This window comes from Lagenorhynchus albirostris, chromosome 1 (assembly GCF_949774975.1).
Source record: "Lagenorhynchus albirostris chromosome 1, mLagAlb1.1, whole genome shotgun sequence".
In the NCBI taxonomy this organism is placed as follows: Eukaryota; Metazoa; Chordata; class Mammalia; order Artiodactyla; family Delphinidae; genus Lagenorhynchus; species Lagenorhynchus albirostris.
In genome coordinates, this window is record NC_083095.1 from 125,263,320 (window position 1) to 125,287,674 (window position 24,355).

At 40.5% G+C, this 24,355-nt stretch overlaps 1 protein-coding gene across 4 annotated transcripts in view; it reads right to left on the bottom strand.

Annotated features, from left to right (window-relative positions):
• Positions 1-24,355, bottom strand: part of AAGAB (alpha and gamma adaptin binding protein) — a 96,843-nt gene that overhangs the window by 18,923 nt on the left and 53,565 nt on the right. For 3 of the 4 annotated variants that reach the window (XR_009541185.1, XR_009541184.1, XM_060152887.1), the window contains exons 6-7: positions 3,441-3,523; positions 2,507-2,603 (exon numbers count right to left, since the gene is read on the bottom strand). Coding sequence is in view for 1 of the 4 variants with exons in the window: in XM_060152887.1 (XP_060008870.1) it covers positions 2,507-2,603; positions 3,441-3,523 (180 nt within the window). In the remaining 3 variants the exon portion in view is untranslated. The remainder of the gene's footprint in view (positions 1-2,506; positions 2,604-3,440; positions 3,524-24,355) is intronic. The other variant, XR_009541187.1, reaches the window with a different exon arrangement.

A 24,355-nucleotide genomic window follows, 5' to 3' on the forward strand; every position in this document is an offset into this window, starting at 1 on the left:
TAAAGAGAGGAGAGAGATGTGGGGTTGAGGAAGTGTTTTACTTTTGTTTGTTTGGTTTTGTCTTTTTAAAGAATTTTGAAATAATTGTAGTCTTACAAAAAAGTTGCAAAAATAGTACAGAGCCTTCCGATATGCCCTTCCCCCACCCTCCCTCAGTGTTAACATCTTATATAAACATGGTACAATTATAAACATCACAAAGTTAATAATAGAACAATGCTACTGACTAAACTACAGACTTCATTCAACCTTCATCAGTTTTTCCACTAATATCCTTTTTTCTGTTCCAGGATCCAATTCAGGATTCTACACAGAATTTAGTGGTCAAATCTCCTTAGTCTTCTCCAATTTGTGACAGTTCCTAAGTCCTGCCTTGTCTTTCATGATTTTGACACTTCTGAAGAGTACTGGCCAGTTAGTTTGTATAATATCCCTCAATTTGGGTTTGTCTGATGTTTTCTTATTATTAGATTGAGGTTATGGACCTTTGGCAGGAACACCACAGAAGTGAGTGCCCTTTCAGTGCATCATATTGGAGGGAGATGATGTCAATATGTCCTGTTACTGGTGATGTAACCTTCATCACTTAAAGTGGTATCTGCCAGGTTTTTCCAGTATAAAGTTACTATTTGCCCCTTTGTAATAAATAACTTGGGAAAGATACCTTTTGACTATGGAAATGTCGTGTTTCTTCTTAAACTTTCATCTACTAATTTCACCATTCATCAGTGGATCTTGCCTGTGACAACTATTACTGTGGTGTGTGGCTAAGGGTAATTTTCTATTTCCTTCATAATGTCTACATGTATTAATTGGAATTCTTCTGTAAGGAGGAGCAGCCTTTTCTTTTCCAGTTATGCATTTATTCAATTATTTATTTAAATTAGTATGGATTCATGGATACGTATTTTATTCTATGGGTTACAGCCCAATACTATGTTAATTTACTTTGCTGGTCAAATTGTTCCAGCTTTAGCCATTGGAAGCTCTTGCAGGTTGGTTCCTGTGCCCTTTCAACATGCCCCCATTCTTTTCTTGAGCACTTCCTTACTTTCTGGCACCATGATGCTCCACGTTCATCCTGCATTTTTCCTGCCCCAGCCCGGAATCAACCACTTCTCCAAGTAGCCCTGGTACCTTTTCTTGGAGAATAGTATTTAGAAACCAAGATCTAAGTACTAAATATGTCCACTGGTATTATTGTTGCTTCTAGGTCCTCCCAGTGGACAGAGCTAGGAAATATATATATGTATTTACACATGCATACACATATCTATATTTATTTCTCTACTGCTCTAACGATATTTTAAAACCCAAGAGTTCATACTGATACCTTCAATTCTAGTTCAGTACCAAAGGGTTCATCCAAGCCTTCCCCTTTCCTTATTTGTAACTTCTTTCTCTGACAGTGAGAAACCTAGCTCTCATTATCTATGCTATATTTTCTTATTCTTTCAACTGTAATATATATAAAATATATTACATATAAATATTCAGAATTTCGAACCCATACCCCTGTAAGAATCAAATTTATTAAATAGAGTGCAGGATTTCTGTTCATTTCTTTTTGGTTTTGGCCTCATGGTATCCAGTCAGAATACCATTTTCCCAAATTCTTTAAGTTAGTTATTTTCCCCACATCCTTCAGTGTGGTCAATGGTTTGTTTTCATGGCAGAGATTTTAGCAGGTTTAGAAGCTAATATGAAGGGTTCAACTGAGAGGATGAGGTTGAATAAACTAGAGTGAAATTATATACCAATTTTTCCTTCTTAATATGTTTCTATAACCAATCATTTAAGTTTTCTACATGGATTATCTTACAAACAGAAAAAGAAAAGTTTTTAAAACTTATTACTGCACATGGGCCCTCTGTGGCATAAAAAGAAGTAGTGACTTCAGTAGCTCCCTGACAAAAGAACGTTTATAGTTATTGTTAACTAAGCTCCTTGGCTTTCTGGCTTTTGGGCAGCAAACTGGATTCCAGTTTCAGCTCTAGGACCTTCTTGTTAGGTGCCCTTGGACAAGTTATTAAACTGCTCTGGGCCTCATCTTCATCTCTGTAAAATAACTTCTCTGCCAAACTTCATTACCAAATGAGAATGTGGACATAAAAGAATTTTAAAAAGATACGGGAGGGCTTATAAAGCTGTATTATTCTTGTTACCATCAATTCTGACGACTGTGAAATACTATGAAAAAACTGTGTAATATGGAGATATAAAGCTGTTTCACCACCTGGTTCTGTCTGTTCTAGCTAAGATGATCGTTATCACGATCCTGCTGACAGAATCAGCAGGACAATGGTGCCCACAATTTGTAATGTATTTACTCTCCCTCCTTTTTCTGACAGCCGTCCACAAGGCTAACATTCATGTGGGGTGTACTATCAACTTCCTTCCCTCGTCCTCATTTAAAGTCAGTTTCCCCTTGGATGATTTACACCCCAATACATGGGCTACTGCAAGTTCCACAGAGCTGTCACTTAGCAGCCAGAGAGGTGCTTACCCACGATGCTATCGACCTGAGTGTCTGTTGTATTAGAGGCACCACCTCGATGATCCAAGAGGGGTTCAGTCCTCTCTGCTGCTGGCAACTGGGGCTGCTGGTGAGGAAAATACACACAAGCAACAATTTAACAGGAGGTTGCTTCCGAACTAAATCCAAAAAGGCTCGCACTTCCACCCACTGGTTAGCTTTGGAGAAGCAGTAATAGGAGCAAGACACAAAGAGAGATGGAAGAAGGATCAAGGTCACATTAAACAAAAGGGTAAAAATTCACTAATTCAGCAGTGTTTCTCCTCAAGGAAAAATTTAAAAGTATTACGATTTTGCTATTGACTATTAAAACATACTGTTTGCTTTAAGATCATGTTTTATTCAAAATCTGAAAATGTATAAGATCCTATCACAAACAGCTCAGACTGAGGAAGAAGGTCCCAGAAAGACAATGTGGCACTACATAATGTGTTCGTGGTTCCAACCTGCCAACCAAGGCAGACCTGGACCAAAGTCCTTGAGGACAGAGGGTTGAAATCAGCCTATTTAAGCTCATTAAGGGCAAGGACCTTGCCTCAGATTGTACAGGACACAGGAAGTACTTAAAAAGAACCACTAATTTTATTTTATATTTAAAGATTTGGGGGCAACTTTATGCCTTAAGGAACTCCTAGCACATTTTTAAAAGCACTCTAGCAAAAACACGTGGAACAGCCCAAATTGCAAACATCTTGAAAGCGCTTACTGCTTTAATGCTGAACTAGCCTGCTCTTAACAGCTAGCAGGCATAAAGAGGGCTGTTTTAGGTTCTCCTTTTATCTATTGATAATATTCTCTGCCACTTCTTAAATGGAAAGGAGAAAATGATGAATGGTGTAAAGATTCATAATGACGAGTAGAAATTAAAGCCAAAGAAGAGAAAACATCCAGGAAAAATCTCTACCTCTGAGTGGCAGGTCTCTGCTGATCCAGTGCTATGGTTTGCTCCAGCCAATGAGCTGAGAAGGTTAAAGCCTTGGTTCCTATCTGAAAAGAAAAAATACCATCACTGAAATTTTTAATTTACATTTAAAACTGTTAAAATGACTGTGATGATGAAATAATAGCCATTTCCTCATTATAAAAGTTCTAACTATAAAAAACAGATGCTATCAATTACAAAACTGTAAATTCCAGATAACTTTAAATCACACAGTATTAGTCCAGGTCAAATATATGGCAGGGCCATTACAACAAACAAAAGGCCATTCAGTAGTTCTGTTTGCAAAGATGAACAGAACTGATGTTTTAATAGTTACTATGAACTAATACTTCAGTGTTTTAAACAATTAAAAAACATTCAGAAGAATCAATACCAAGGCATTATTATCAGGTGAAATGAACATTCACGCTTTCTTGAAATAAAGCTCTGTTTATGCAGTTAAGGTTCCCAATACTTCCGATATTTGTGTTTATAATGGAGGACAAATCTAGAGCAAAATATCAGAACCCAGTCCTGATCTGACAGCGTTCCCCAGAATCACCTGGACGCTTATTAAAATTACCCAGTATTCAAGGACCCAACTTCACACTGAGGCGGCATCTATGGAACAGAGGCCAAGGAATCTGAACTTTTAGCAAGTACTCCAGAGAGTCCTTAGGATCAGGAAAATTGGAAAAAAAACAAAAACCAAACAACAACAAAAAAACACTGCCTGAGAGTAGAATGTGAAACCCACAATTCAAGAGTCTAGTGGTACAGAAGTCAAAGAACTGCTCTCTCAGGAAGACAACTTCTTCCCACCTTGCCTTTCCTCTCCCTATAGCTTCCCTGGACCCATTCTCATCTGTCTTCAAAACAACCTACAGACCTCCTAGGTCCTCTCCCTTGCCAGGTGAAACCTGTTGTCAGATAGTCACACAAAGTATCACAGAAAGATAACCAATTGCAGAAGATCACCTCTTCTTCCCTTTCACTTGGGGAGATTTGCCTTTTAAACTGGGAGGAAGTCCGACTGTGGCATGTGGGGTCTGGGCCTGCAGCTTTTCCCAGGCTGACCTCTCACCAGGTGGGCAGTCGCCTACTTACTGCACGCGGCTATCTACCAGAGTCAGCACCTGTGCTCTAAGGCTACAAAGGCGCTGGGCGGTACCAAGAACCTGCACATGTGCTCTAAGGCTACAAAGGCGCTGGGCGGTACCAAGAACCTGCTGCTGCCCTGCTGCTTTTCCTGCTCCACGACCAAAGGTGCACATGTACTCCTGGAGCCCCCTCTCACTCCTTCAGCCAACCTGTCCAGTCTGTGAGGAACTCTCCAGCCCCAATGCCTGGATGCACCCCATCCAAGAAGCAGGGGCTGTTCTATCAGGTAGGCCGTGGAGGCTCAGAAGCTGAGAGAAGCAGATCCATGTGATGTCCCACACTGATGGTTTCACAGAGCCTGGGGGTGTTTATTCAAACATCAACATAATTCTTTCTTGTGGCCAATGTGCTATAGACTCTAAAGCAGTTGTACGCAGTTATACAATACTCAGGGATTTTACATGTCATGAGGATGCATGAGAGCTCTTATAAAATACTCTAGGCTCTTTGTACAAAAGGCATTATTTGAGTAAGAGAGTACTGATGCAAGAGAGCCCTCACTTCTATTACTGGAAATAACTTGGACTGTGGGTAATTTTCAAATCAGTTCACAAATCTCTCTCCATATTCCAATTCCACGGCTTATGTTTTTCCTTTGTTGGGCATTACCTAAACTTGGCAGGCCAAACTGCAGTCCCTGAAGAATAATACAATGCAATGTCAGTTTAGACACGTTATTAGACCAAAATGGTCTATTTAAAATGCCTCATTATTTACAGTGGCTGCCTCCAAGAAGGGGATCTGGGATGGACAGGAGTGAGAGGGAGCTGAACTAGTAACCGTATACCATAAACCTTTGTGTACCTTTTGATTTTTGTTCCATAATCATGTGTTTGCTCCATATTCATGTGTTTGCCTATTTAACGAGATTTTTAAACATTTAATGATTAAATGCTATGTGTATTTTACCACAATAAAAAAAAACCTGAATGTCCCAATTCTAATAATGAATAAAATTATGGAAAAGTCTAAATAGTGGGAAGAAGACTGGGCTAGTGGTCAGAAAACCTGGATTCCACTCCCGGCTCTGCCCACCTTTATGACCTTGGACAAGTCAATCAATCTTTCTGTGCCTCAATCCTCTGATCTGTAAAAAGAAGAGGGTTGCTAGACATGGTTGTTAAGGTCCTTTCTGCTACAGATATTTGTGATTTTATAAAGTAAAATGGCATTCTTTAGCTTGATAGTTAGCTCTGAATTAGGTATTTTAAATTACTTAATAGAAAAAAAAGAACCTTAAATTCCAGAATCCTTTTAAGGTCCACAGATGACTATGAGTTTATAATCAGGTTTCAGGCTAATGAAAGCTGGAAGAACTTTTGCTGAGTATTTTCTTATAAACAATGGAGAATTTAGTCAACTAATGTGAGTTCACTCTGTCCCACTGCTTATATATATATTTTTTCCTCTGTTCCACTGCTTATATATATATATATATATATATATATATTTTAACATCTTTATTGGAGTATAGTTGCTTTACAATGGTGTGTTAGTTTCTGCTTTATAACAAAGTGAATCAGTTATACATATACATATATCCCCATATCTCCTCCCTCTTGCGTCTCCCTCCCAACCCCACCCCTCTAGGTGGTCACAAAGCACCGAGCTGATCTCCCTGTGCTATGCGGCTGCTTCCCACTAGCTATCTATTTTACATTTGGTAGTGTATACATGTCCATGCCACTCTCTCACTTCGTCCCAGCTTACCCTTCCCCCTCCCCATGTCCTCAATTCCATTCTCTACGTCTGCATCTTTATTCCTATCTTGCCCCTAGGTTCTTCATAACTTTTTTTTTTTAGATTCCTTATAAATGTGTTAGCATACGGTATTTATTTTTCTCTTTCTAACTTACTTCACTCTGTATGACAGACTCTACGTCCATTCACCTCACTACAAATAACTCAGTTTAGTTTCCTTTTATCGCTGAATAATATTCCATTGTATATATGTGCCACATCTTCTTTATCCATTCATCTGTCGATGGACACTTAGGTCTATTCCATGTCCTGGCTATTGTAAATAGAGCTGCAATGAACACTGTGGTACATGACTCTTTTTGACCACTGCTTACATTTTAGGGAAGTTAGAGACACATAAATTTTCACAATTAGAAAAGCAATTCATTTTTGTTTATCCAAAGCAGATTGCTTGCACATTAATGTTGCTAAGAAAAACCTGGATGTTTTATACACCTATGGTTTTAAAGAAACTCTCCATTCTCCCTAGTTCAATGTTTAGCAAAATTCTGCCCATGTGCACCCACTGTAATACTATTGTTCTCATAGAAAAGAATTACCTGAATCTTTTCTTGTTTGCCAGATTTTTCTCCCCAGGATTCAGGGCATGGAAATGTCATCCCCATTAAGGATTTATTCTTTTAGCAGATAGTTGTTGAAATTGGCTTTAGCATCTCTGGTTTTATTGATACCTCAAAATACTACACTAGGAAGGAATAAATTAATCTACCTACTCAGCTGATTCTTCTGGAACTTCAGAGCCACAGAAAGGAGAAGTTGTTAAGTGATGTAAAATAAGTTATTCTAGAAGGAATAGTAAGTATACTAAACTCTGGTCCTAAAAACACTAATTCAGTACCGGTCATTTGCATAAAATTCTTCCAGGAAGTGTCAGAAACAAAACCATAGCCTCTAGAATAAAGGTTAGCAATGGGAAATTCTCAAGCCTTGTGGAGGAGCTTTTATTTTATTTTTCAATAGGAAGTTTCAAGAAAACTTGAAATATATGAAACATTTGGTTATCTCTTTACAAATCTAAAGGCACACTTATTTATCTTCTGCTACAGAGGATTTATTATATTTTTTACAGAGTAAAGTATAACTCGAAGAGATTAGGTAACTTGTTCAAGTCACATAGCTAGAACCTGAACGTGAAATCCAGAACTCTCTGATTCTAATTAATTTCCATTAAGCTCACAGGTATCATATAAAGAGCAAAGAGACATTCAATGCTTGATATACAAATACTGAATATGACAACACAAACTTGGATTAAGTGCAAAAAGATATCTTTTTATTCATATAGTTCTCTTTTGTCAGTAATCCTTCATTACTTCCCTGGTTTAGACTGATTTCAACTGAACTAAGATGAACAGCTGAGGACTGAATAATTAATCATATGCCACTTCAATGCCTCTCATTAATTTATCCCAGCCCAGCCCCCATAACTCCTGGAGGCACTGGTTACATAAAACTAGTGGCAGACAGGTGGTTAGGCCCCAGTGTCCCTTCACTGTCCCTCAAGGGTATGTAGACAAGGGTTTCTCAAATTCAGCACTACAGACATTTGAGTGTGTATAGGGACGAGGGGCAAGGGGGCGTCCTGTACATCCCCACCTATACTACCAAATGCCTATAGCACTGCCCATGTCCGCCGGGGAGAGGGGGGCAAAACTGCCTCCAATTGAGAACCACTGATATAGATCTAATTAGGACAGGAAATTTGGGGCTATAACGCTCAGGTTGTAAGTCATTTCTTGGAAGGATTTTTCAATGGAAAAATAATAAAAGCATTTAAGATTCTACCTTTACCTCCTGTCAGCATTACAAATATCCTCCTCTTACGCTGGGAAACTTCTCTAGATGATTTCAGCTCCCTCAGTGCCATTTGCCTTGTTGTCCTTACTGTGCTAGTATAAATACTTATCTTGAGTCTATCTGCCATCCTAAACTATATTATAAACTCCTTGCAGACAGAGACAGGAGCTAAGGGTTCTTCCACCTTCCTCAGCTCCCAGCACAGTGCTAAGTGTACAGGGGGGATGCTGAGATATCTGCTGACAGCCTGACATGACTGTCAGACAGAGACTGCAAGCATTAGAGAAGGTTGGAAAATAAGCATATATTTTATCTCACATTCCACTTCTGTTTGACAAATGGAAATGAAATGTTTTTAAAATCACAAAAGAATTAGAACCAATCTATTCTCTTTTACTAAACTACTGCTTGAAAAAGGTAAAACTTTAAAGTATATTATTAAAAACAGCGCTTCTTTAGGAAAATAGGATTAAGCACTAAATCTGGCTCCATCATTAGCTTTGGATTCAGAAAAGTGAACCTCTGCTCTCCCTCTGACACCTGGGACACGTGCTCACAAGTCAAGAACTGTCTCTGCCAATACTTGAACATATAATGAACTTTCTGGTGACCAGAAAGTAACCAGACTATGTTTTTTTGCCCTTTTTCCTGATTGTAAATGATATGTTCATTGTATAAAATTTGGAAAATAGAGAAAAGTATAAAGAAGAAAACAAAATCACCAAAGATGTCAATTAATACTTTGGTAAATGTCCTTCTTTTTTTCTGTGCATGCATACACACAAATTCTTAACAAACTGAATTAAACAGCAGAATGAGTACTGTTTTTTACCAAAGTTGTAAAGGAAAGCTTTACATTAATTCCAATAATGGTTCCACTGTAAGTCCTCTCTCCAGAGCCTGAAGCACCCTCTTGAAAATCCTCAAAGGAATGTTTACAATCAAGTCAAAAACCATTCAGAACCAAGTGTGGGGAATAATGAGAGTGAACGAAACAAAACTTTACCATGAAGAAAAAGATGACTTTTCTTATGTGGTTCACAACCAGCTCTAAAAATAATTCCAAAGAATGACTACCTAAAATGTTTTGCAAGGTGGCCACAGGAGGAGACCTGCAGTGCCTTCGTGGTGACTAATTTGAAGTGATTCCCCACCATTTGTTTGCCTATGGACAATTCTGCGGGTGATTTTTTAAAAAACAAAGTCTCATTATTTTACCCATACATTTATTGCCTTCCATCTTCTCTAATTTTTCACAATTCCTCCTTCCCTTTCTGCTCTTACAACACACACTCCTCCAAATTATGCACTCTACCTAAAAATGAATATGTATCTTACTTATTTTATTTTTGACCACAACATTCACAGTAAGACAACTGACAGAGATTATTCAAATCATTTTTTCAGTTCCACAATATTAGGTGCTGGGATAAAAAAATGGGAACAACTCACTCTGTCTCAAGGAACTCAGTTCTGTAGAATGTTATGTTGATATAATTCTACTCTATCCTAGAAGTTAGGCAACTGGAGTCCAGAGACATGATGCCATTTTCCCAAAATCACCCAGGCAGGGGACTTCCTTGGTGGCACAGTGGTTAAGAATCCGCCTGCTAATGCACGGGACATGGGTTCAAGCCCTGGTCTGGGAAGATCCCACATGTCGCGGAGCAACTAAGCCCGTGCACCACAACTAGAGCCCGCATGCTGCATCTACTGAAGCCCACGCACCTAGAGACCTGTGCTCCGTGACAACAGAAGCCACGGTAATGAGAAGCCCGCATACCTCAATGAAGAGTAGCCCCTGTTTGCCACAACTAGAGAAAGCCTGCGCGCAGCAACGAAGACCCAATGCAGCCAATAAATAAATTTATTTAAAAAAAAAAATCACCCAGGCAGTGACAGACCCCACTAGAACCTTCTTCATTAATCATTCTTCCGTTCACTAATTTGATGTTGTTTTATTTTCTGTGACATTAAATTCAAGTTTTTATTTAACCATCGCTTTTGTTTTTTTACTCTCTCTTAAAAAAAAATTATATTAAAGGTAGTAGCCATCTACGTTCTCAGGCGAGTAGCCCAGGTATCAGGTAGCCAGATAGACCTTGTGTTTTGGTACTCAATTCTTGACAATGCTCTGTACATCAGTTGCAAAGGATTCCCTAAAATGAAATCTGGGATTTCTGCCATGGTTCTTTGTTACCAAGTACATACTGAGGAACATACATTAACAGATGATCAATTCTCTTCATTTATAATGGGAAGGCATAGAAAACTACCATAAGAAAGAATTGTTTCTACTATTAATTCCACTTAATCCTTACCCACCTGCATCACTGGATATTAAATATTATAATAGATAAACTGAAAGTAAATTGTCAGAGCTTTTGAAATCCAATCTCCACAATTACTGCTTACCACTTGGGGATCAATGTCACAACCCTGCAATATTTGATTGGTCTAATCACTCCTTCACTGATTAGAAACACTAAAAGACCACAGAATTTCCCTTCCTGGCCCTTCTCTCAGTGGTGGTATTTGTAAAAAATAAAACCAAAACCAACCAAACAAAAACCCACTGAACACCCAAGAGCCAACTAACCCCCCGTGGTACTCACCAGTGCTCAGGTGACAAAGCCTGGGGTAGGGGGTGGCAGCTTGGGGGTAATGTTAAACTGACACTCTAAACAAGGAAACAAGGACACTGTGCATACTGCTACCTTCCTATGTGAAACAATGACGACTTCATCTCAAACAAAACGAAACATGTCATCAGACTTCTACTAATCAACTTCTTTTCCTTGATCTTAAAACCAAATCTGAGAGCCACGGAGGAGAGCGCAGCAGCAGGGGTTTGGAGTGCAAAGCAGAGAGATTCCCGCACAGAGGATCGGTACCGACCAGCACTCACCAGCCTGAGAGGATTGTTTGCTCACCCGCCGGAGCGGGCGGGGTCTGGGAGCTGAGGCTCCGGCTTCGGAGCTTAGATCCCAGGGAGAGGACTGGGGCTGGAGGCGTGAACACAGCCTGAAGGGGTTAGTGCACCACGGCTAGCCAGGAGGGGGTCCGGGAAAAGTCTAGAGCTGCCGAAGAGACAAGAGACTTTTTCTTGCCTCTTTTGTTTCCTCGAGGTGCTCGAGGAGAGGGGATTAAGAGCGCTGCTTAAAGGAGATAACAGAGACGGGGCGCGAGTCACGGCTATCAGCGCGGACCCCAGAGACGGGCATGGGACGCTAAGGCTGCTGCTGCCGCCACCAAGAAGCCTGTGTGCAAGCACAGGTCACTCTCCACACCTCCCCTCCTGGGAGCCTGTGCAGCCCGCCACTGCCAGGGTCCCGTGATCCAGGGACAACTTCCCGGGGAGAACACACGGTGTGCCTCTGGCTGGCGCAACGTCATGCCAGCCTCTGCCGCCGCAGGCTCGCCTCGCACTCCGTACCCCTCCCTCCCCCGGCCTGAGTGAGCCAGAGCCCCCAAATCAGGGGCTCCTTTAACCCTGTCCTGTATGAGTGAAGAACAGATGCCCTCAGGCGACCTACACGCAGAGGCGGGGCCGACCCAAAGCTGAACCCCAGGAGCTGTGTGAACAAAGAAGAGAAAGGGAAATCTCTCCCAGTAGCCTCAGAAGCAGCGGGTTAAAGCTCCACAATCAACTTGGTACCCTGCATCTGTGGAATACACGAATAGACAACGAATCATCCCAAATTGAGGAGGTGGACTTTGGGAGCAAGACAGATTATTTTTTCCTCTTTTCCCCTTTTTGTGAGTATGTATGTGCTTCTGTGTGAGATTTTGTCTGTATACCTTTACTTTCACCATTTGTCCTAGGGTTCTGTCCGTCCGTTTTTTGTTTTTACTTTAAAAAATTTGTTTCTTAATAATTATTTTTTATTTTAATACCTTTATTTTATTTTATCTTACTTTATTTTATTTTATCCTCTTTCTTTCTTTCTTTCTTTCTCTTTTTTCTCCCTTTTATTCTGAGCCGTGTGGAGGACAGGCTCTTGGTGCTCCAGTCAGGTGTCAGGGCTGTGCCACTGAGGTGGGAGAGCCAAGTTCAGGACACTGGTCCACAAGAGACCTCCCAGCTCCACGTAATATCAAACGGCGAAAATCTCCCAGAGATCTCCATCTCAACACCAACACCCAGCTTCACTCAACGACCAGCAAGCTACAGTGCTGGACGCCCTATGCCAAACAACTAGCAAGACAGGAACACAACCCCATCCATTAGCAGAGAGGCTGCCTAAAATCATAATAAGGCCACAGACACCCAAAAACACACAGGCACTAGTCCCTTCCACCAGGAAACCTACACAACCCACTGAACCAACTGTAGCCACTGGGGACAGACACCAAAAACAACGGGAACTACGAACCTGCAGCCTGAGAAAAGGAGACCCCAAACACAGTAAGATAAGCAAAATGAAAAGACAGAAAAACACACAGCAGATGAAGGAGCAAGGAGCAAGCACCAGACCTAACAAATGAAGGGGAAATAGGCAGTCTACCTGAAAAAGAATTCAGAATAATGAGAGTAAGGATGATCCAAAATCTTGGAAACAGAATAGAGAAAATGCAAGAAACATTTAACAAGGATCTAGAAGAACTAAAGATGAAACAAGCAATGATGAACAACACAATAAATGAAAGTAAAAATACTCTAGAAGGGATCAATAGCAGAATAACTGAGGCAAAAGAACAGATAAGTGACCTGGGAGATAAGACAGTGGAAATAACTACTGCAGAGCAGAATAAAGAAAAAAGAATGAAAAGAACTGAGGACAGTCTCAGAGACGTCTGGGACAACATTAAACACACCAACATTTGAATCATAGGGGTCCCAGAAGAAGAAGAGAAAAAGAAAGGGACTGAGAAAATATTTGAAGAGATTATAGTTGAAAACTTCCCTAATATGGGAAAGGAAATAGTTAATCAAGTCCAGGAAGCACAGAGAGTCCCATACAGGATAAATCCAAGGAGAAACACGCCAAGACACATATTAATCAAACTGTCAAAAATTAAATACAAAGAAACCATATTAAAAGCAGCAAGGGAAAAACAACAAATAACACAAAAGGGAATCCCCATAAGGTTAACAGCTGATCTCTCAGCAGAAACCCTACAAGCCAGAAGGGACTGGCAGGACATACTGAAAGTGATGAAGGAGAAAAACCTACAACCAAGATTACCCAGCAAGGATCTCATTCAGATTTGATAGAGAAATTAAAACCTTTACAGACAAGCAAAAGCTGACAGAGTTCAGCACCACCAAACCAGCTATACAACAAATGCTAAAGGAACTTCTCTAGGCAAGAAACACAAGAGAAGGAAAAGACCTACAATAACAAACCCAAAACAACTAAGAAAATGGGAATAGGAACACACATATCGATAATTACCTTAAATGTAAATGGATTAAATGCTCCCACCGAAAGACACAGATTGGCTGAATGGATACAAAAACAAGACCCGAATATATGCTCTCTACAAGAGACCCACTTCAGACCTAGGGACACATACAGACCGAAAGTGAGGGGATGGAAAAAGATATTCCATGCAAATGGAAATCAGAAGAATGCTGGAGTAGCAATTCTCATATCAGACAAAATAGACTTTAAAATAAAGACTATTAGAAGAGACAAAGAAGGACACTACATAATGATCAAGGGATCGATCCAAGAAGAAGATATAAAAATTGTAACGATTTATGCACCCAACATAGGGGCACCTCAATACATAAGGCAAATACTAACAGCCAGAAAAGGCGAAATCAACAGTAACACAATTATAGTAGGGACTTTAAAACCCCACTTTCACCAATGGACAGATCATCCAAAATGAAAATAAAAAAGGAAACACAAGCTTTAAATGATACATTAAACAAGATAGACTTAGTTGATATTTATAGGACATTCCATCCAAAAACAACAGAATAAACATTTTTCTCAAGTGCTCATGGAACATTCTCCAGGATAGATCATATCCTGGGTCACAAATCTAGCCTTGGTAAATTTAAGAAAATTGAAATCATATCAAGTATCTTTTCTGAACACAACACTATGAGACTAGATATCAATTACAGGAAAAGATCTGTAAAAAATACAAACACATGGAGGCTAAACAATATACTACTTAATAACGAAGTGATCACTGAAGAAATCAAAGAGGATATCAAAAAATACCTAGAAACAAATGACAATGGAGACACAACGACCCAAAACCTATGGGATGCAGCAAAAGCAGTTCTAAGAGGGAAGTTTATAGCAATAGAATCCTACCTTAAGAAACAGGAAACGGGACCACGGGCCGTGGGGAAGATGGCGGAAGAGTAAGATGCGGAGATCAACTTCCTCCCCACAGATACATCAGAAATACATCTACACGTGGAACAACTCCTACAGAACACCTACTGAATGCTGGCAGAAGACCTCAGACCTCCCAAAAGGCAAGAAACTCCCCACGTACCTGGGTAGGGCAAAAGAAAAAAGAATAAACAGAGACAAAAGAATAGGGACGGGACCTGCACCAGTGGGAGGGAGCCGTGAAGGAGGAAAGGTTTCCACACACTAGAAGCCCTTTCGCGGGCAGAGACTGCGGGTGGTGGAGGGGGGGAGCTTCGGAGCCGCGGAGCAGAGTGCAGCAACAGGGGTGCAGAGGGCAAAGCAGAGAGATTCCCGCACAGAGGATCGGTGCCGACCAGCACTCACCAGCCCCAGAGGCTTGTATGCTCACCCACCGGGGCAGGAGGGGCTGTGAGCTGAGGCTCCGGCTTCGGTCGGAGCGCAGGGACAGGACTGGAGGCCTCAACACAGCCTGAAGGGGTTAGTGCACCACAGCTAGCCGGGAGGGAGTCCGGGAAAAAGTATGGACCTGACGAAGACGCAAGAGACTTTTTCTTCCCTCTTTGTTTCCTGGTGCGCAAGGAGAGGGGATTAAGAGCGCTGCTTAAAGGAGCTCCAGAGTCGGGCACGAGCCGCGGCTAACAGCGCGGACCCCAAAGACGGGCATGAGACGCTAAGGCTGCTGCTGCCGCCACCAAGAAGCCTGTGTGCGAGCACAGGTCACGCTCCACACCTCCCTTCCGGGGAGCCTGTGCAGCCCGCCCCTGCCAGGGTCCCGGGATCCAAGGACAACTTCCCCGGGAAAACACACGGTGCACCTCAGGCAGGTGCAATGTCAAGCTAGCCTCTGCCGCCGCAGGCTCACCCTGCACTCCGTACCCCTCCCTCCCTCCGGCCTGAGTGAGCCAGAGCCCCCGAATCAGCGGCTCCTTTAACCCTGTCCTGTCTGAGCAGATGCCTCCGGTGACCTACACGCAGAGGCCAGGCCAAATCCAAAGCTGAACCCCGGGAGCTGTGCGAACAAAGAAGAGAAAGGGAAATCTCTCCCAGCAGTCTAGGAACAGTAGATTAAATCTCCACAATCAACTTGATGTACCCTGCATCTGTGGAATACCTGAACAGACAACGAATCATCCCAAATTGAGGAGGTGGACTTTGAGAGCAAGATTTATGATTTTTTCCCCTTTTCCTCTTTTTGTGAGTGTGTATGTGTATGCTTCTGTGGGAGATTTTGTCTGTATAGCTTTGCTTTCACCATTTGTCCTAGGGTTCAATCCATCTGTATTTTTTTTTCTTACTTTAAAAAAAATTTTTTTCTTAATAATTATTTTTTTATTTTAATAACTTTATTTTATTTTACCTTACTTTATTTTATTTTCCTTTATCCTCTTTCTTTCTTTCTTTCTTCCTACTTTTTCACCCTTTTATTATGAGCCGTGTGGATGAAAGGCTCTTGGTGCTGCAGCCAGGAATCAGTGCTGTGCCTCTGAGGTGGGAGAGCCAACTTCAGGACACTGGTCCACAAGAGACCTCCCAGCTCCACGTAATAACAAACGGTGAAATTCTCCCAGAGATCTCCATCTCAACACCAACACCCAAATTCACTCAATGACCAGCAAGCTACAGTGCTGGACACCCTATGCCAAACAACTAGCAAGACAGGAACAAAACCCCACCCATTAGCAGAGAGGCTGCCTAAAATCATAATGAGTCCACAGACACCCCAAAACACACCACCAGACGTGGATCTTCCCACCAGAAAGACAACATCCAGCCTCATCCACCAAAACACAGGCACTAGTCCCCTCCACCAGGAAGCCTACACAACTCACTGAACCAACTTTAGCCACTGGCAACAGACACCAAAAACAACGGGAACTACGAACCTGCAGCCTGAGAAAAGGAGACCCCAAACACAGTAAGATAAGCAAAATGAAAAGACAGAAAAACACACAGCAGATGAAGGAGCAAGGTAAAAACCCACCAGACCTAACAAACGAAGGGGAAATAGGCAGTCTACCTGAAAAAGAATTCAGAATAATGAGAGTAAGGATGATCCAAAATCTTGGAAACAGAATAGAGAAAATGCAAGAAACATTTAACAAGGACCTAGAAGAACTAAAGATGAAACAAACAATGATGAACAACACAATAAATGAAATTAAAACTACTCTAGAAGGGATCAATAGCAGAATAACTGAGGCAGAAGAACGGATAAGTGACCTGGAAGATAAAGTACTGGAAATAACTACTGCAGAGCAGAATAAAGAAAAAAGAATGAAAAGAACTGAGGACAGTCTCAGAGACCTCTGAGACAACATTAAACACACCAACATTCGAATCATAGGGGTTCCAGAAGAAGAAGAGAAAAAGAAAGGGACTGAGAAAATATTTGAAGAGATTATAGTTGAAAACTTCCCTAATGTGGGAAAGAAAATAGTTAATCAAGTCCAGGAAGCACAGAGAGTCCCATACAGGATAAATCCAAGGAGAAACACGCCAAGACTCATATTAATCAAACGGTCAAAAATAAATACAAAGAAACCATATTAAAAGCAGCAAGGGAAAAACAACAAATAACACAAAAGGGAATCCCCATAAGGTTAACAGCTGATCTTTCAGCAGAAACTCTGCAAGCCAGAAGGGAGTGGCAGGACATACTGAAGTGATGAAGGAGAAAAACCTGCAACCAAGATTACTCTACCCAGCAAGGATCTCATTCAGATTTGATGGAGAAATTAAAACCTTTACAGACAAGCAAAAGCTGACAGAGTTCAGCACCACCAAACCAGCTATACAACAAATGCTAAAGGATCTTCCCTAGGCAAGAAACACAAGAGAAGGAAAAGACCTACAATAACAAACCCAAAACAATTAAGAAAATGGGAATAGGAACACACATATCGATAATTACCTTAAATGTAAATGGATTAAATGCTCCCACCGAAAGATACAGATTGGCTGAATGGATACAAAAACAAGACCCGTATATATGCTCTCTACAAGAGACCCACTTCAGACCTAGAGACACATATAGATTGAAATTAAGGGGATGGAAAAAGATATTCCATGCAAATGGAAACCAGAAGAATGCTGGAGTAGCATTTTTCATATCAGACAAAATAGACTTTAAAATAAAGACTATTAGAAGAGACAAAGAAGGACACTACATAATGATCGAGGGATCGATCCAAAAAGATATAACAATTGTAAATATTTATGCATCCAACATAGCAGCACCTCAATACATAAGGCAAATACTAACAGCCATAAAAGGGGAAATCGACAGTAACACATTCATTGTAGGGGACTTTAAAACCCCACTTTCACCAATGGACAGATCATCCAAAATGAAAATAAATAAGGAAACACAAGCTTTAAATGATACATTAAACAAGATGGATTTAATTGATATTTATAGGACACTCCATCCAAAAACAACAGAATACACATTTTTCTCAAGTGCACATGGAACATTCTCCAGGATAGATCATATCTTGGGTCACAAATCTAGCCTTGGTAAATTTAAGAAAATTGAAATCATATCAAGTATCTTTTCTGAACACAATGCCATGAGACTAGATATCAATTACAGGAAAAGGTCTGTAAAAAATACAAACACATGGAGGCTAAACAATACACTACTTAATAACGAAGTGATCACTGAAGAAGCCAAAGAGGACAGAAAAAAAAATCTAGAAAGAAATGACAATGGAGACACGATGACCCAAAACCTATAGGATGCAGCAAAAGCAGTTCTAAGGGGGAAGTTTATAGCAATAAAAGCCCACCTTAAGAAACAGGAAACATCTTGAATAAACCTAACCTTGCACCTAAAGCAATTAGAGAAAGAAGAACAAAAAAACCCCAAAATTAGCAGAAGGAAAGAAATCATAAAGATCAAATCAGAAATAAATGAAAAAGAAATGAAGGAAACAATACCAAAGATCAATAAAACTAAAAGCTGGTTCTTTGAGAAGACAAACAAAATTGATAAACCATTAGCCAGACTCATCAAGAAAAAAAGGGAGAAGACGCAAATCATTAGAATTAGAAATGAAAAACAAAAAGTAACAACTGACACTGCAGAAATATAAAAGATCATGAGAGATTACTACAAGCAACTCTATGCCAATAAAATGGACAACATGGAAGAAACGGACAAATTCTTAGAAATGCACAACCTGCCAAGAGGAAATAGAAAATATGAACAGACCAATCACAAGCACTGAAATTGAAACTGTAATTAAAAATCTTCAAACAAACAAAAGCCCAGGACCAGATGGCTTCACAGACGAATGCTTTCAAACATTTAGAGAAGAGCTAACACCTATCCTTCTCAAACTCTTCCAAAATATAGCAGAGGGAGGAACACTCCCAAATTCATTCTACGAGGACACCATCACCCTGATACCAAAACCAGACAAAGATGTCACAAAGAAAGAAAACGACAGGCCCATATCACTTATGAACACAGATGCAAAAATCCTCAACAAAATACTAGCAAACAGAATCCAACAGCACATTAAAAGGATCATACACCATGATCAAGTGGGGTTTATTCCAGGAATGCAAGAATTCTGCAATATATGCAAATCAATCAATGGGATACACCATATTAACAAACTGAAGGAGAAAATCCATATGGTCATCTCAATAGATACAGAGAAAGCTTTTGACAAAATTCAACACCCATTTATGATAAAAACCCTCCAGAAAGCAGGCATAGAGGGAACTTTCCTCAACATAATAAAGGCCATATATGACAAACCCACAGTCAACATCGTCCTCAATGGTGAAAAACTGAAAGCATTTCCACTAAGATCAGGAACAAGACAAGGTTGCCCACCCTCACCACTCTTATTCAACATAGTTTTGGAAGTTTTAGCCACAGCAATCGGAGAAGAAAGGAAATAAAAGGAATCCAAATTGGAAAAGAAAAAGTAAAGCTGTCACTTTGCAGATGACATGATCCCATACATAGAGAATCCTAAAGATGCTACCAGAAAACTACTAGAGCTAATCAATGAATTTGGTAAAGTAGCAGGATACAAAATTAATGCACAGAAATCTCTGTCATTCCTATACACTAATGATGAAAAATCTGAAAGTGAAATCAAGAAAACACTCCCATTTACCACTGCAACAAAAAGAATAAAATATCTAGGAATAAACCTACCTAAGGAGACAAAAGACCTGTATGCAGAAAATTATCAGACACTGATGAAAGAAATTAAAGATGATACAAATAGATGGAGAGATATACCATGTTCTTGGATTGGAACAATCAACATTGTGATAATGACTCTACTACCCAAAGCAATCTACAGATTCAATGCAATCCCTATCAAACTACCACTGGCATTTTTCACAGAAGTAGAACAAAAAATTTCACAACTTGTATGGAAACACAAAAGACCCCAAGTAGCCAAAGCAATCTTGAGAACGAAAAACGGAGCTGGAGGAATCAGACTCCCTGACTTCAGACTATACTACAAAGCTACATAATCAAGACAGTATGGTACTGGCACAAAACCAGAAAGATAGATCAATGGAACAGGATAGAAAGCCCAGAAATAAACTCATGCACATACGGTCACCTTATCTTTGATAAAGGAGGCAGGAATGTACAGTGGAGAAAAGACAGCCTCTTCAATAAGTGGTGCTGGGAAAACTGGACATGTACATGTAAAAGTATGAGATTAGATCACTCCCTAACACCATACACAAAAATAAGCTCAAAATGGATTAAAGAGCTAAATGTAAGGCCAGAAACTATCAAACTCTTAGAGGAAAACATAGGCAGAACACTCTATGACATAAATCACAGCAAGATCCTTCTTGACCCACCTCCAAGAGAAATGGAAATAAAAACAAAAATAAACAAATGGGACCTAATGAAACTTCAAAGCTTTTGCACAGCAAGGAAACCATAAACAAGACCAAAAGACAACCCTCAGAATGGGAGAAAATATTTGCAAATGAAGCAACTGACAAAGGATTAATCTCCAAAATTTATAAGCAGATAATGCAGCTCAATAACAAAAAAACAAACAACCCAATCCAAAAATGGGCAGAAGACCTAAATAGACATTTCTCCAAAGAAGATATACAGAGTGCCAACAAACACATGAAAGAATGCTCAACACACTAATCATTAGAGAAATGCAAATCGAAACTACAATAAGATATCATCTCACACCAGTCAGAATGGCCATCATCAAAATATCTAGAAACAATAAATGCTGGAGAGGGTGTGGAGAAAAGGGAACACTCTTGCACTGCTGGTGGGAATGTGAATTGGTACAGGCACTATGGAAAGTATGGAGGTTCCTTAAAAAACTCCAAATAGACCTACCATATGACCCAGCAATCCCACTACTGGGCATATACCCTGAGAAAACCATAATTCAGAAAAAGAGTCATGTACCAAAATGTTCATTGCAGCTCTATTTACAATAGCCAGGAGATGGAAACAACCTAAGTGTCCATCATCGGATGAATGGATAAAGACGATGTGGCTCATATAAACAATGGAATATTACTCAGCCATAAAAAGAAACGAAACTGAGCTATTTGTAGTGAGATGGATGGACCTAGAGTCTGTCATACAGAGTGAAGTAAGTCAGAAAGAGAAAGACAAATACTGTATGCTAACATATATATATGGAATTTAAGGGAAAAAAATGTCATGAAGAACCTAGGGGTAAAACAGGAATAAAGACACACAGACCTACTAGAGAATGGACTTTAGGATATGGGGAGGGGGAAGGGTAAGCTGTGACAAAGTGAGAGAGAGGCATGGACATATATACACTACCAAACGTAAGGTAGGTAGCTAGTGGGAAGTAGCCGCATAGCACAGGGAGATCAGCTCGGTGCTCTGTCACTGCCTGGAGGGGTGGGATAGGGAGGGTGGGAGGGACAGAGACGCAAGAAGGAAGAGATATGGGAACATATGTATATGTATAACTGATTCACTTTGTTATAAAGCAGAAACTAACACACCATTGTAAAGCAATTATACCCCAATAAAGATGTTAAAAACAAAACAAACAAAAAAATCTTATTTATTGAGTGCCTCCCAAGTTCAAGGCACAGTACTGAGCATGATGCCTCTGTCATCTAATGATAACAAAGTACTTTGCAACTAGGCTTTCTGATGTACCAGACAAACTGAAAGAGAAGACAACCACACTGGAGACCAAAAAGGAAGGTGGGAGTGGGGGAATCAACTTTTAAAATTTGTCACATTTGGCATAAAGCACTGCCCCCTCAGTTTCTCTTTCACAATAGTAAGAGGACATTATCAAATTATAAAAGACCCAAATGATAGGTCTCCACAGTCATAAGCCCAGCTTCAACAGGAGCTGAGGGTAACTCAAATAGGCAGCTGAGATTTTACCAACATCCCTCTTCTTGCGTCACAGCCAGATTTTGAGGTAGAGGAAATGTGAGGAAAGACAGTATAGGGAAGGTTATACACTGAGCAAATTGATGTGGATGGAGACATCTAAAAAACCCTGCCAAGCTGTAAAGGCATTTCTAACCACTTCATTTCCTAGACCATTTGAAGTCTCTAATGCATATGGTGGAAATGCTGACCTCTTTAGAAGTCTGACCTTTACAGTGCATACAATGACATCTGGGGATTTCCTCTAAGTTAGAGCTTAGTATGTACAACCAGATCCTTCCGCTCAGTGTTTCTCAACTGTTTTCATCACAGCCCCTAAAAGAAAAACTGGTTTCCTTCTCTACTCATAACCAACACTTCTGACACCAGATGTGTGGTTTTTTTCCACACCAAGCAATTCTCCAACTCTTGGAGGACATCAACTAGGTGTCCTACTATTTAACGCAATTCTGACACTAACTACCCGTTGTTAGCACAGAACCCACCCCCACCCTCGCCCCAGGTCAAGGGCTCAGTCCCACAAGGCTGTCCCCCCACTCCCCACCCCACCCCCAACTTCAGACACCAACTGCAAGGCTCAGGTTGTCACCTATACTTCTGACCAACTGGCTATAAACTGGGGCTCCTCATGAACCCCTCTTCAGGTTTGATAATTTGCTAGAATGTCTCACAGAACTCAGTAAAATAGTTTACCTACTAGATTACCAATTTATTATAAAAGAATATAACAGGGGGGCTTCCCAGGTGGCGCAGTGGTTGAGAGTCTGCCTGCCGATGCAGGGAACATTGGTTCGTGCCCCGGTCCGGGAAGATCCCGCATGCCGCAGAGCGGCTGGGCCCGTGAGCCATGGCCGCTGAGTCTGCACATCCGGAGCCTGTGCTCCGCAATGGGAGAGGCCACAACAGTGAGAGGCCCGCGTACCACAAAAAAAAAAAAAAAAAAAAAAAAGAATATAACAGGAACAGCCAGATGGGGGAGATGCATAGAGCAAGGTATCCAGGCATGCCACCCTCCCAGCACCTCAATGTGTTCACCAATCTGGAAACTCCAAATCCCACTGCTTAGGGTTTTTATTGGAAGTAAATGATTGATTAAATCATTGACCACTGGTGATTAACTCAACCTCTAGCCCTACTCCCCTCCTCAGAGGTCAATGGTGGGGCGGGGTGGCTGAAAGTTCCAGCCATCTAATCACTGGTTGGTTCCCCTGGCAACCAGCCTCCCATCCTCAGGGTCTTTCCAAAAGTCATTCCATTAACATAAACTCCAGTGTGGTTTAAAGGGGCCTGTTATTGAATTAACAAAAGATGCTATTTTCACCTTTACTGTTCTCCAGTTGTTTTAGGAGCCAGGACAAAAACCAAATAGTAATTTATTGTATTACATTAGGAGCTCTGTGCCAGGAACTGGGGACAAAGACATGCCCCCTCAGGGTCTCTCTAGACATTTGTTTCCTAATTATGATACACCCTCCCCATTGAAATATTAATGTCACAGATATATCTATGTTTACACATTATATGCATATCTGTGCTTTATACATAAAAAGAATACATTTTTTGCCCCCCCCCCCAAGAATCAATTTTCACCCCTCTGGGGGTAGATAATGCCCTGTTAAGAATGAATGCTTCACCTGTGAAACAAGACATTGGTAGAGCCAAGAATATGAAACTAGGTTATTATAAGTTAACCCAGAAATTATATCTCTATATCAAGATTTATAAATCTCTTTCTAGAATAATAATTTGCCTACAACTGTAGTACTATAATTTAACTTGTTTGTTTCTACAATGTGAAATTAAGTAACAGAAAGACATTAACTGAGCACATACTAGGCACAAATTAGTCTTAACTCAAACTAAAGAGAATAATCTGTTGTGACTCTAAGTGAAATAATTTAAAATAAACTATCTTTCACTATGTATAACTGGATAGTTATTACATTAACTATCCAGGAGCCTTGTCTGTACTTTGGATTAAGTGCAGAACAATGGGATAAAGTTAGTATCAACACTGTTTCAGACAGCCTTTTTAAAAGTATTTATTTACAATGCAATAAGTAAAAAAGTCCAAAAACTCAGATAAGATCATTACTTCCTACCTGTCTCTTTAAAATCCTACTCATGCCAGCAGAACACCTTGGCTGAGGGAGTTCTACAGGGAATGAACTCATCTGGCTCTGCCAATAATTTCCCACTCAGCCTGGGTAAATTATTTAACTACTCTGTGTTCATTTCTCTAACCAGCCAATAATGTAAATCCACACACTGTAATGGAAAAACACACAACACTCCTGGGTCAGGAGACCTGCCCTCTGGTCTCACCTTAGCTACTGACTCATTGTTTGCATATGGGCAAGTCACCTCTCTTCCCTGAGGCCTCATTTTCCCCATCTGTGAAAGGAAGACGTCATGCCTGAGGC